This window comes from Mixophyes fleayi, chromosome 2, assembly GCF_038048845.1.
Source record: "Mixophyes fleayi isolate aMixFle1 chromosome 2, aMixFle1.hap1, whole genome shotgun sequence".
NCBI classification, from domain to species: Eukaryota; Metazoa; Chordata; class Amphibia; order Anura; family Limnodynastidae; genus Mixophyes; species Mixophyes fleayi.
In genome coordinates this window covers 189,063,064-189,076,404 of record NC_134403.1, presented here as the reverse complement: position 1 = coordinate 189,076,404, position 13,341 = coordinate 189,063,064, and the positions used below count along the sequence as shown (strand labels likewise).

The 13,341-nt window shown below is 39.6% G+C and overlaps 1 protein-coding gene across 1 annotated transcript in view; it reads right to left on the bottom strand.

Annotated features, from left to right (window-relative positions):
- Positions 1-4,461: 4,461 nt before the first annotated feature.
- MMP28 (matrix metallopeptidase 28) overlaps positions 4,462-13,341 on the bottom strand; it is a 57,828-nt gene continuing 48,948 nt past the window's right edge. Inside the window, exons 6-8 of the mRNA XM_075195144.1 lie at positions 9,681-9,824; positions 8,823-8,990; positions 4,462-6,630 (exon numbers count right to left, since the gene is read on the bottom strand). Of these exons, the coding sequence (XP_075051245.1) occupies positions 6,257-6,630; positions 8,823-8,990; positions 9,681-9,824 (686 nt within the window). The 3' untranslated portion in view covers positions 4,462-6,256. The remainder of the gene's footprint in view (positions 6,631-8,822; positions 8,991-9,680; positions 9,825-13,341) is intronic.

Genomic DNA, 13,341 nt, shown 5'->3' with positions numbered 1-13,341 from the left:
TGGCTATAGGGAAGTAACGCGGCACTGGAAGCTGCAAGATTCTTCTTGGTCCTTCCGTTATTCACCGGCAATTTTTTACTATCAGACTAGAAACTTTAGTGGGTTTTAGACTACAGAAACAGAGGAGCCCTGGGAGAACTGTTTCATCATGCATTTCCTGGGGCCCCACTAAGAGGAAGGAACAGGCCACTGAAAATGTAACAAGTAGACAGCATTGCTACATTTAAATACTAAGGATAAATACAAGTAAAGGAGATATTAACTCATTTTAAGGAGCCTTTGGCTTGTGTCAGTGTACCTTTTTATTGTCCTCATCTTTATCAGTTTTGAAGTTAGTGGGGATAGAACAGCCTGTGGCCAATCAGGTCTTCGGAAAGCTCACAGTAGAACAGAGTATTTTATGAGTGTGTGCTGATCCGGTTTAAGGCAGTGTGATTGTGTCACTAACAGCAGGGCAGCATTGTACAACAGGGGCAATGTCATAATATGAAGAGGATTTGATAGTACTGACAAGAGACTCTTATGGAACAGGATTCTATTGATTTTGCAGTCTTATCTACCTCTATATCAAACAAAGTTTGTTCATTATTTATAACTCCCAGCATTGCGATCCATTATTTAATTTGAGCTAAAAATCACTGTACTTTAGCTTTTCTGTAACACATTCCCGGCACCTCCAGCTGTGGTTGCCAGGAGCAGTCACTCAAAGGCCAAATTTAAATCTCTGCCTACTTCAGTCCAGATGGCTCAGTTACAATCAATGAACTAGTAATTAGCTCATTTGTAATTAATTATAATACTCCAAAACCTTGGCCTGCATGTAGCCACCACGTATTGAACTTTAAAGCCTTTGTTCTAGAAATATCATGTTCTTGTAAATACCAGCCAGAGACCAATGTCTCAAGTGTTCCAACAACAGTCACAGCCTGCATAATTTGCTCCTCTATAAATGTCTGTTTTCTTAATGTATAACAAAAGTGATCTGACCATTGCCATATTCACAATAAACAGTTAAAAATAATGGCAGTCTGATTTTAGGATGTCTTTAATCAAAATAGTGATTGTAGACTTTCAGCACCTAGTAATGGCGGAACTACCGACAGTGGCTATAGGTCCCAGACGCTGTCATTTTCATATGCACATTTTATGTATGTGAGGCAAAATCTAAAACTGGCACATGACAACACAAAACATCATTTGCAATACAGGCCAACAATTTTGCAGAAATTATCCTTACTATTCCCGCTAACAACAGACTGTCAGTTCCTTCTTCCATACATGACATGTGAGTGTGTTCTTTCCTTGCATATCTTGGCCAAGGTCAGAATGATGTCACTAGTTGTGTGGTGCACGGGGAGAGGAAATATCGTTTTCCAGTGGTCATTCAATGGAGAAATGCAGCGGTCTCTTTTCAGTTATGTGGCCGTGGGTTTCCCTTAATAAGCAAATCAACATGAAGAGGAACATACCAAAGTGCTGAGAACGAAAGACAGTTTCCAAAATCGGGACAGAAACACCAAATTTAGAATTTCCTGTTCTTGCAGCTTTTATTACCTGCTGCTAATGTGTGCTTGTGTGGATCCTGGAATATTGAGGCCCTGTTCGGAAAAAGACGTACTAGTCACCTCCTAGAAAGCCAAGCAAGTAGTGAACACTCTAGGCCTCCATCCCTTCAACCTGCCCCAACATTTAATCAATAGCCTGACACTAAAATAATAGCAATTTACATTTAATAAATTGGCAAATTTCCCCTCAAATGGCCTCAAAATCAAATTAGTAGCATACCCATTTATTTTAATTTAATCTCCACAAACAAACCAGTCAACACATTACATTATCCCCTCCCAATACACACACCAGTCCCTATACAATATTATACGCACACACAACATTCCACACATATTATTAACCCCACATACACGCACACACACTAACTCATCCACACACACACCAATACCCACATAACAGGACCCTCCCTCAGACACTGGTTACCACATAACATGAACCATATATTTAATTAATTAAAGTTTAACTATCTAAAAGCTCTATGATTCCACTATAAATCTACACCTACCTGGATTTTCTTCCTATGTAAAGCACTAGGGTACTTATCCTCTATTATTACTCATAATGATTACTGGCAACCAAGGCTGATGCAAGAATTTCTCAGCACCCTGAATCTAAAACATCAGCCTACTGCTTCTCTTTCCCCTTCAATTTGAAAATAAATGAACATAACTTCTGTTTTTATATTCAGGAACAAAAGCAGGAGGTTTCTGTGCCATGCTGCAAGACTGGACATGACCATCATGCAAGGGGATTGGCTATTATTTTAGACAGTTGTAAGCTGTTATCCAACCTATTCTCTTCAACTACATGGGCAATGTTGTGTGCACTACTGCTAGGTGCATGCAGATCGCCTTTTACAAGCCGAAATGTGTGAAAACGAACATACCTCTGAACTTTTCCTGCAGTCAGGACCAGTCCTGACAGAGCGGGACAGTCACTACCTGCGGCTGCTCGTGTCTTAAGCTCAGTTGCTGCATGTCTGGATCCTGGAATGTTGGGACCCTGTTTGGAAAAAATATGGAAAGCCTAGTAATGAGGCCTCACGCCTGCCAACCAGTCCTAACGTTAAATCAATAGCACCCACATTTAATAATTAGGCCTCCCTCCCTGTAACCAGCCTCAACTTTAAAGTAATACCATTCAAATGAAATAAATATTCCTCCCCCCCCCCCCCCCGACCTGCCCTGAGATTTATATTAATAGTATTCAAATTAACTTCATTACTTTTAATAAATAGACATATTTCCCCCCAACCATCCCTGTAATTAAATTAATAGATTTATTTTTTAAATGTGAATACGATCCATTTTATTTTGGGGCTGGTTGAGGAGAAATTAATCTATTTATTTAATTTGAATACTATTTCATCCCAAATAGTCTCAACATTTAATAATTAGTATTCACATTTAATAAATCGCTTTCCTTCTCACAAAACTCAGTCCCACATTTAAGTAATAGCCCCTAAAGCTTCCCAGCATTACAATTAGAGTTCCATCACCGCAACTTAAATTAATAGGCAAAAGCTGAGAAAATTTTACTCTTTTAATGTCATACAATTTGAACAGTACTTGAAAAAAATAACTGAAACACCCACAAGGGCATTAAAAATGGCAAGAATACAAAATGCATTTTCTAACATGAAATTGTATATTGTTTTGAGCAGTGAAATGTCACTCCATCATTACACTCCATCCCCATTACAATAAGAGACTATCCTCTCACACCTCCAACCTTCTTCCATACAGATGTCAGCCGGGGAGGATTGGCCATGCAGTCCAGTGAGTCCACCATCTACTCTTCCTCTGGGGGTGGAAATTGTGTGGCTGGGAGGGGCATAGCGCCGCTATCTGTCCTAGAAAAACATCAGGACCACCGGGTAACTACAAGCTGTGCGGTGTCCGCGGCTTTTGAAGGTACTTTATTTCATTTCTGCAACCACCGCAAGCATGGTATTAAATAGAAATGCCAGCTTCATGTCCGTTTGGCAATTCGGTTGCACCCCACCATGTCCTCGTGCCCAAAGCAGCTGCCTATAGCGGCCCAATGGCAGCGCTCCGCCTGCCGGCAACAACTAGATCTTTATAAATATATTTGTCTACACTAAGTCCTTTTTATATTTACACCTATTTACTCTACATTATTTTTCAACACATACATCCTTGCCTATTACTTGTCCTACTTCATCCTTGTCTCTTTCCATCTGCCACTCCAACCCCTCTCTTTCTGCCTCTGGTTCAACTACCTCCACCCTGCCACATACTATACTTCCTATTACCCACTTTCACGGTGGGAGGCTATTATGTCTTTTTTTTTGCTGCTGTCTGCCTCATATTTTGTGTTGGGAGTTGTGGGTCAAACCTTTATGGACTGCCTCCCAAAGTCTATGGGAGGTGTTTGTGGCCTTATGGCTCCCATCCCCCAACCCCTTCCGACGCTTCTAGTTTCAAAGGGGAGCGGAAGATTCATTCCCAAGAGAAAACTTTTGCCAACCGCAGGGGAAAGAGGCCCACCCTATCTTCATGGGAAAGGTGGGCCTTATGGCTCAGTGGGTTGGGGAGTAGAGGCCCCTCTAACTTTCCAGTGAAGAGGGGCCTCACTAATATACATGATGCAATTAGGCGTAGGTTTCCTATGTGTCACAATTCTCTCAGGAAATTTTAGTTATTTGTACTTCTGATTCACATACATTAACAGCATTACCATAGGACTGTTTTATTACTTTTGTTGACCATAATAAGTGTGTTTTTAGGCTGCCTGACAGTTTTTTTGTACTTCAGAAATTTGGGAGCCCTAAAAAAATGATTTCATCAAGTGAAGAGAGTATGTTATATACATTTACTATAACGGTTCAGGAACGTTTGGATATTAGTGTACTAAAACATATCACTAAAATTTCACACGTACACAAATTTTATTAAAAAAATTATGAAAAAAACATAGAAATTATACAAACATAAGAAAAGTGTCATTACTTTACTTGAAAGTTGCTCAAATTTTCTTATATTCAGTGAATTATGCATGAGAAATGTCTAACCTTACCTTTCCCTCACCATATAGTGAAAAAATATATATAAAAAGCTATACTAAGAAAGTATGCATTGAATAAATACTATCATCAAAAAACATTTTTTGTATAAGAAAATATGTCTAATATATTACTCATCAACTAGCAACATACTAAACAGGATCAAAACACAAAAGACAAATAAATTGCTGTAACTAATTATATTGAATTTTACACCTTTTTTAAATAATGATTATTGTTGGTAATTCAGCGTTTAACCTTCTTTCAAGTTTAAGTGTGCACTAATCTTTGTTTATATGAGGAAATCCTCAAGTCAATAGAAGTATTAAAGTTCTGAGAACTGTTAAGTTTGGGTAAAATAACTACTAACATGTAAATCTCTCCCAGAGGCCTCTGGGAATCATACACTCTAACATTGCTGTAGTGTTGTATACTCCTTTGTTCATCTGTTTCTGGAACAAAGCAGCACTGCTAGCCCTTGTCATTCTGCTGCCTGAGCTGGCCAGTGGACTAGTGCCCTTCTCATCACTTAAGAACTACAAAAAATACATTTACAAATACACAGTATTTGCATACAAATATGCTAACTTCAAGTTACCATTCTCTGTTATCATTTTGAGGAAAAGTGACTAAAACAGTTTGACTACTGGGTCCATCACTGGGATTACTGACAGGAAGTCTGCTCACAATCACAACTTTATCACAGATATTTCTGTTCTGCTAAGCTCCTGAAGTGTTTCTATACATGTACGGGATCTATTAACTGGAATGACTAGGACTTAGGGGTTTTTCTGAAATTTGGAGCAAAATATTTTAAATTACCCCTATGTTTCCCACACTGCCCCTTGCACTAACCTCCTCAATAGTGCTAATCCCAGTAACTGTAGGAAGAAATACATGGTGTGCATGTGACATTATCACAGAGTAACAGCAATTATTTGGTTCTACTTTTATACATACTTGCCAACTCTACTGGAATGTCCGGGAGACTCACGCATTTCGCGTGAGTCTCCCAGACTCCCGGGAGAGTGTGGCAATCTCCTTGATCTGCCCACTTCCTAGTGAAGTGGCCCCGCCCCCGCTGTAAAATGACGCGTTCTGCGTCATTACGTCACGGGGCAGGGGCCAAAATGACGCAATTTTTGGCGCCCCGCCCCCTGCACGCCCACTTCCCCCCGGCAGCTCATGGAAGCCCAAACAAAAATGTTAGCAAGTATGCTTTTATAGTCAGTGTTTTCAGAAGTTTCTGGATAGCAGCTTTTTCAGATACAATGTCCCATTAACTTATATATGGGTAGTATGTCTATAAAAGCCAACTTGTATTTTAAGTTTAGAGGTCCTTTAAATGACCAATATCCCCTATATTTGTGGATTCACTTTAATCATTTTTAGAGCTTCAAAAAAAGCAAACAAAAAAAAAAGCAACATTTAATTTATACTTTTGCAACAAGAATTTTTTATCATTATTATTATTATTTTAAATTGCCTCTCTACACTTTGCTGCTGCCTTTTGTTGCCTTATTATAGACACAAGTCTGGGTACCACATGCGTCTGCTGCATTGGCCTAGTAGGAACGTATGGAAGAGCTGACATTTGCTGTATATTTAAAAAAAAGACTAATATACATGAGACACAAGTTCTGTATGTCCCTTAATTATACATCAAGAAGTATGACAACCCAGCCAAGATAAGTCTTGCACCCACTTCCCAGAAGCAGTGACTCTCAGATTGTCCTGGTCAAATCTCCAGTACGTTTCACCTTTGAAAAAGTAGACTGAGCCATTTGGATGGGTCAGCACTGCATTGGTGCTGCGAGGGACACCTTTCCAGTCCTGTAGGCTGCGGGGGTAATACGGCTCCACCATCAGTGATTCTGCATTGATCACGTAGTATTTTTCCCCTTTGAAAACGACCAGATGCCCAAGTGGCTGAAAATATAAAGCTGTGTCAGGATGTCGTGGGAGACCGTTATCACTGCACTTAAGAGGAAAGCCAGCCTCTAGATTAGAACCTTTGTACCTCCAACATTTTCCACCTGCAAAAGAAGTCATAGAAAAGTGTATAAACATGGATCTACTAACCGTCCAACCAGAGCACCTCTACTGTACAAAAATTATATGGGAACTATACAAGGATAAACACAGACATATGCATATCCTACATGTACATGGTCGTGGGTAGTATTTACATAACTTCCCAACGAGTTGGGGGGCCGGGGGCATCTGCCCCCCGAGCTGGTCCCAGAGTGGGCTACCTTGGGCTGGGTCATTTGCATTTTTTTCCCTTTAATATGTTCAATAGAGTTGAGTCCTGCCCCCCGGGCTAAAATTTGCCAGCCCTTCCCTGCTTTCTAACCAAGACATCTTGAAATGTCACCTGCCTTGGATGAAGTCAGCTGATTCCTTCATTATTCATCCTTCCATGCTCTGCCTCTACATTTTGCAACCTCTGGGTTGACAGTGTTTGCTCTTGCCAACACAACATCAGAGTGCATGGGAGGGACCACTCACACAAAGGGGAGGGGGGGGATTCTTTATTTTATATGGCTGTGGAATGAAGCGGAAGGTTATGGGTAGCGCACAGAAGTCATTATCTTGCTGTCTCAAGTACCTTAAATGTTTGTACAGACTGATGCAAACCCAAGTATGACCAATGAGGTGTAGATTTCATAACTACAAGTGAAAACAAGACACAGTACTTTACCATTTGAGATTTTTTGACTTATCCTGACAGCATCCCTAGGAAATCAGCACAAAATAGTCCATGCCCTGGATCACCCCAAACTATGCCCATGCCACCTCCATTTATAATTAGGACACGCCTTTTCCCTGTATACCTCACCTATTTCTGCAATCAATAATAAGAACTGTTGGTTGCTATGTACGAGGAGCAGTTAGATCTAGTTTGTTCTGAAATTTACTATTTGGCATAAGGTAAAACCCATCAAAGTCTACTACATTATCAAGATCTACCATGGTCCAAAACATGGTGAAAAATGAAATTCTTCATTTGCTTATAGCCATATAACTGCAGCAATATACATGTGTGCGCTATACTCATAGGAAGCAACAGGCTACAGAGTGGGGTAAATTAGTGGGGGTGCTCCAATTATGTAAAAAACTTTGAAAATTCTGGAGTTAAGACTATCTCCTATATATTGAACAAAATGCAACTATAAGGAAGACTGACCACAACCAGAAATTTGTTCTGTTATGTAAAGCCCTTATAGTACATTCCAAACAGTGAAATCAATGTATTTTAGAATCCAAAAAGTGACACACCTTTATACTATTGTGTAACCATAGAAGTCATCTTGACATGAATGAAGCAATAGCAGAAAATCGACCTTATTATTTAGCAGCTCAGACAGCAAGCAGTAAGAAGCCTGGCTCCAAGCACACAACAGCTGTGCTAATTTCATACTAGAGGCCCTGGTTATTAATTCCTGGTGAGCGCAACAAAGGCCTCATTTTCTCAGGGCAAGTAGTGTTGCCAATTAGGACTGGTTTCCATGACAGTTTAATGTTTTGCTCACTGGTGTTAGCACCCCATGGTCTGTGTGGCCAAGGTCTTGTATGCTTAAGTCTGTCTGAATAGATTTATATCCCACATATATATATATATATATATATATATATATATATATATATATATATATATATATATATGTGCACATATGCATGCATGTATGTAGGTGTATAATGTATATATATATATATATATATATATATATATATATATATATATATATATATACATATATACATATACATACATACACACGCTCATGTATATACATACATACGCACGCACATATACATACAGAAAATAAATGGGAGGAGAAAGGAGAGAGAAGAGAGAGTGAACGAGACAGAGATAGAGAAAGACAGAGAGTGAGAAAGAGTGAGATAGAGAGCGTGTGAGAGAGAGTGATTATATATATATATATATATATATATATATATATATACACACATACACACACAAATACACTGGCCAGAGTCTTCCTCTTCTGGTCAGTCCTATGCTAAATGTAGATATTGATTTGATTTGAATATTAACATGATCGTTGCTGTGATGTTTAACAGTGTTGAGCCTTAGCTGTACACCTGTACAGTATGTGTGCATGTTCAGGGAAAGAGATGGAATTAGCAACAGATGGTAAAGTGCGATCATAGCACAAACACAAAACTATTTTAAAGGCACACAAATGTCATGGTTTCTGACCTTTGAAGAAGTAGAACTTTCCATCGGAACCTGACACTGTTGCAGCTTCAATAAAGGATGGTAGCTTCTTCCACCGCTGCTGTGTAAGCTGGGGCTCAGAGACGTTCCCATGTGAGGAGATCGTCCAATAGTAGCGACCTTTGAATATGTACAACGTGTGTTTTAAATCTGTGCAAGAATTAAAAAAAAAATGTCATTATATATTTCAAGTGAGTTGGGGCTGAGTATTGTGAACCCAGCTTTGCATATATATTTTAAGAAAGTTTTTGTTCTGTCCAAGGGAGACAGAATAGGAATTTTTTTTACATGATCCAACTACATGCAGGAGCCATCTTTACCGCTCCACCAGTATCTAAAGAAAAAGGAAAATAAAGCCGGGTTCTAGACAGATATTTGATTAGAAAATGTCTGGAGTATAATACAAATCTTTGGACTCCTATTTTTCTGCAAACTGAAATTACTTTTCTAAAGAATTATTTCAGCAGATATTGTAGCGAACACACTACATTATTTCAGCTTCCTTATAGGGGAAATCTGGTCATCCTGAGAATTTGTATCATATCTGTATGAGAATATACAGGGCGCTTACAATCAATCATACACTAGGCTCCACTTTTTACAAAAGCCAATTAACTTACCACTATATTTTTGGAACGTGGGAAGAAACCCAATGAAACACGGAGAGAACATACAAACTCCGTGCAGATAGGGTCCTGGTAGAAATCGCAACCATGACCCCCCAGCGCTGTGATGCAACAATGCTAACCACTGTGCCACCGCACTGCCCAATTCTATTTTGTTTAACACTGCGTATGTAAAGTTACAGCACTTTTTATTTATTGTCACTGATGTTCTTACCCCATGTGATAGCATCAAACATGGACTGACAATAGTTTCTCTTGCGTTCTCCAACTGCATCTCCATTGCTCTCTTCACTCCAGTCTTGAAACGTTGCAAACTCTTTCCCAGGCAGTTGCACAGGTTTGCCACTTGAGGGAGCCCCTGTTTTACAAACAAAACAAGAAAGAGGGATCAGCCCATTATCAAAGATTCCTGTCTCATAACATCAAAATATAACTTTAGGTTTGAATCTCTTTGCTATTCCTAATCATGAAAGATTTCATATACATATAGTAAGTAGAAGGAACAGGTGAATGTGTGAAATTAATTTTTCAGCATACAAACCAGAAAGCACATATGCTATAGGATATAGACACAATTTCCAATATTGAACTAGTCCCAAGCACAAAAAAAAACATTTCAGGTCTGATTCATCAAGGAAAGGAAAGCAAGGAGTAAGTTTGTCCCTAGACAAACCATGTTACAATGCAAGGGGTGCAAATTAGCTTATTACTTTGCACATAAGGAAAATACTGACTGTTTTTCATGTAGCACACAAATACTTTATAGCTTTATTTTTACACTAAAATTTAAAGTTGATCTAGGACATGTCCTATCCCAATTATAAATCTGTCCTCATATTTTAAATTTACCTCCCCATCCAATGCAACATGGTTTTGTCAAGGTGCAAATGTACTCCTTATTTTGCTTTGCTTTCCTGAATGAATCAGGACCCTAAGCATAAATGCAACATATTACCAAACAGTTCATATCAGTAACCTTTGTGATTTATAGCATACTTGCCCAGTGCCCTCTGCCCACTCCCGAATTCGGGGTAGGTCTATTGGACTCCCAGGAGAGCAAGCCATTCTCCCACATCCTGCCCACTTCCTAGTGAAGTGGGCAGGATTGAGGCCTCACCGATTCGTGTCATGTTAAGCCTGTGCTAAAATGATGCATTTGAGTTGTTGCATCGTGGAAGTGGGGCCGAAGTGACGCACTTCACCGTACCCTGCCACCCTGCACCCTCACACCCGCACGGCCGCACCTCCGGAAGATGCCGGAGGGGAACATTTAAAAGTTGGTAAGTATGATTTATAGACTTGGAATAGGTTACAGCTGCCAGCAGAGGGGATGACTGGCATTTACAGTTACTGAGAAAGCAGGCAAGATGGACTATCAGAAAGGTCAGATTTAGCACTAGCCATGGTATGGTAACATAGTTGATGAGGTTGAGAAAAAGACACCAGTCCATCAAGTTCAATCTATTTTGGATTTCCTGCGATCCCTCACTTATATTTGAATTTGATCCAGATGAAGCAACCACCAATCTGTTTCAATCAGGTAAAATCCCTCCTGACCCAATATTTCAGTCCTATTTCTCACTGGATCCACTGCTATCTTTCATTTTTATTATGGTCATGGTCGTATCCCTGGATACCCTTTTCTGCTAAAAATGTGTCTAACCCTTTCTTAAACATATCTTTTGAATCTCCCATCACAACCTTCCCTGGCAGTGAATTCCTTATCTTGACTGCCCTTACTGTAAAGAACCCCTTCCTTTGCTTGTTGTGAAACATCTTCTTTTCTAAACTTAGATAGTGGCTGTGTGTCCTGTGTACAGTTCTTGGGGTAAAAAGTTCCCACAAAAGTTCTTTGTATTGACCCTTAATGTATTTGTACATAGTAATCATATCTCCTCTAAGACGCCTCTTTTCTAAAGTAAACATGCCTAAGCTGGCTAACCTTTCCTCATAACTTAATGACTCCATAACCTTTATCAATTTTGTCAACCTTCTCTGAACTCTTTCTAGTTTCAAAATGTCTTTTTTATAGAGTGGAGAACTGTACTCCTTATTCAAGATGAGGTCTTACCAACGATTTCTATAGTGGCAAAATTACACTGTCTTCCCTTGCATCAATACCCCTTATTATGCATGCCAATACTTTATTGGCCCTTGCAGCTGCTGCTTGACATTGAGCATTATTGCTAAGTCTACTGTCTACGAGCACTCCCAAATCCTTTTCCTTTACAGATTCCCCTAAATTTATCCTATTTAATTTATAGATTGCATGCTTGGTTTTGATCCATAAGTGTAAAAAACTTACATTTATCTATGTTAATCTTCATCTGCCATTTGGCCACCCAATCCTGAAGTTTATTCAAGTCCCTCTGTAGAGAAACTACACCTTGCTCTGATTTTATTATTTTGCAAAGTTTGGTGTCATCTGCAAAAATGGAAACATTGCTATCTAAACCATCACCAAGGTCATTAATAAATATATTAAAAAAGAGTGGCCCCAGCACAGAACCTTGAGGTACTCCACTTAAAGCTTTTAGAAAATGTTCCATTTATCACAACTCTATTCCCAACCAGTTTTCCACCCAAGTACAAATGTTGTTTCCTAGAACCCAGTTCACTTATTTTGTAAACCAACCTCTTGTGTGGTACTGTATCAAACACATTGGCTGAGCTACCATTAGTGCAGCAGGTGTGGTGCACCGGGGCCTATTGATATAATGGGGTCCACTGCACTGGGATCTAGCAAGCTGTGGGCCCCGATTCCCTCCGTCTTACTTCACTGTACCGGGGCCAACAGCTCGTTCCACCTCTAATCAAACGCCTTTGCAAAATCTAAGTAGTTCACATCTACTGTACTACCATTGTTTAAGTTCCCACTAACTTCCTCATAGAAACTAATTAGATTGACATGACCTATCCCACACAAATCCATGCAGATTCCCACTAATCATCATCACCATCATCACCATTTATTTATATAGCGCCACTGATTCCGCAGCACTGTACAGAGAACTCATTCACATCGGTCCCTGCCCCATTGGAGCTTACAGTCTAAATTCCCTAACATACACACAGACACAGACAGACACTAGGGTCAATTTTTGATAGCAGCTAATTAACCTACCAGTATGTTTTTGGAGTGTGGGAGGAAACCGGAGCACCCAGAGAAAACCCACACAAACACGAGGAGAACATACAAACTCCACACAGATAAGGACATGGTCGGGAATTGAACTCATGACCCCAGCGCCATGAGGCAGAAGTGCTAACCACTGAGCCACGGTGCTGCCTTATTGTGCACCAAGGAATCCTGAATATTATCCCTTATTATACAATCATGGCCAAAAGTTTTGAGAATGACACAAATATAAATATTTTCACAAAATCTGCTGCCTCAGTTTTTATGATGGCAATTTGCTTATACTCCAGAATGTCATGAAGAGTGACCAGATGAATTGCAATTAATTTCAAAGTCCCTCTTTTCCATGACAATAAACTTTATCTGAAAAACAACATTTCCACTGTATATCATCCCTGCCACAAAAGGGTCAGCTGACATCAGGTCAGTAATCCTCTCGTTAACACAGGTGAGAGTGTTGATGAGGACAAGGCTGAAGATCACTCGTCATGCCGATTGAGCTAGTATAACAGACTGGAAGCTTTAAAAGGAGGGTGGTGCTTGAAATCATTGTTCTTCCTCTGTTAGCCATGGTTACCAGCAAGGAAACATGTGCAGTCATCATTGCTTTGCACAAAAAAGGCTTCACATGCAAGGATATTGCTGCTAGTAATATTGCACATAAATCAACCATTTATCGGATCATCAAGAACTTCAAGGAGAGAAGTTCAATAGTTGTGAAGAAGGCTTCAGGGCG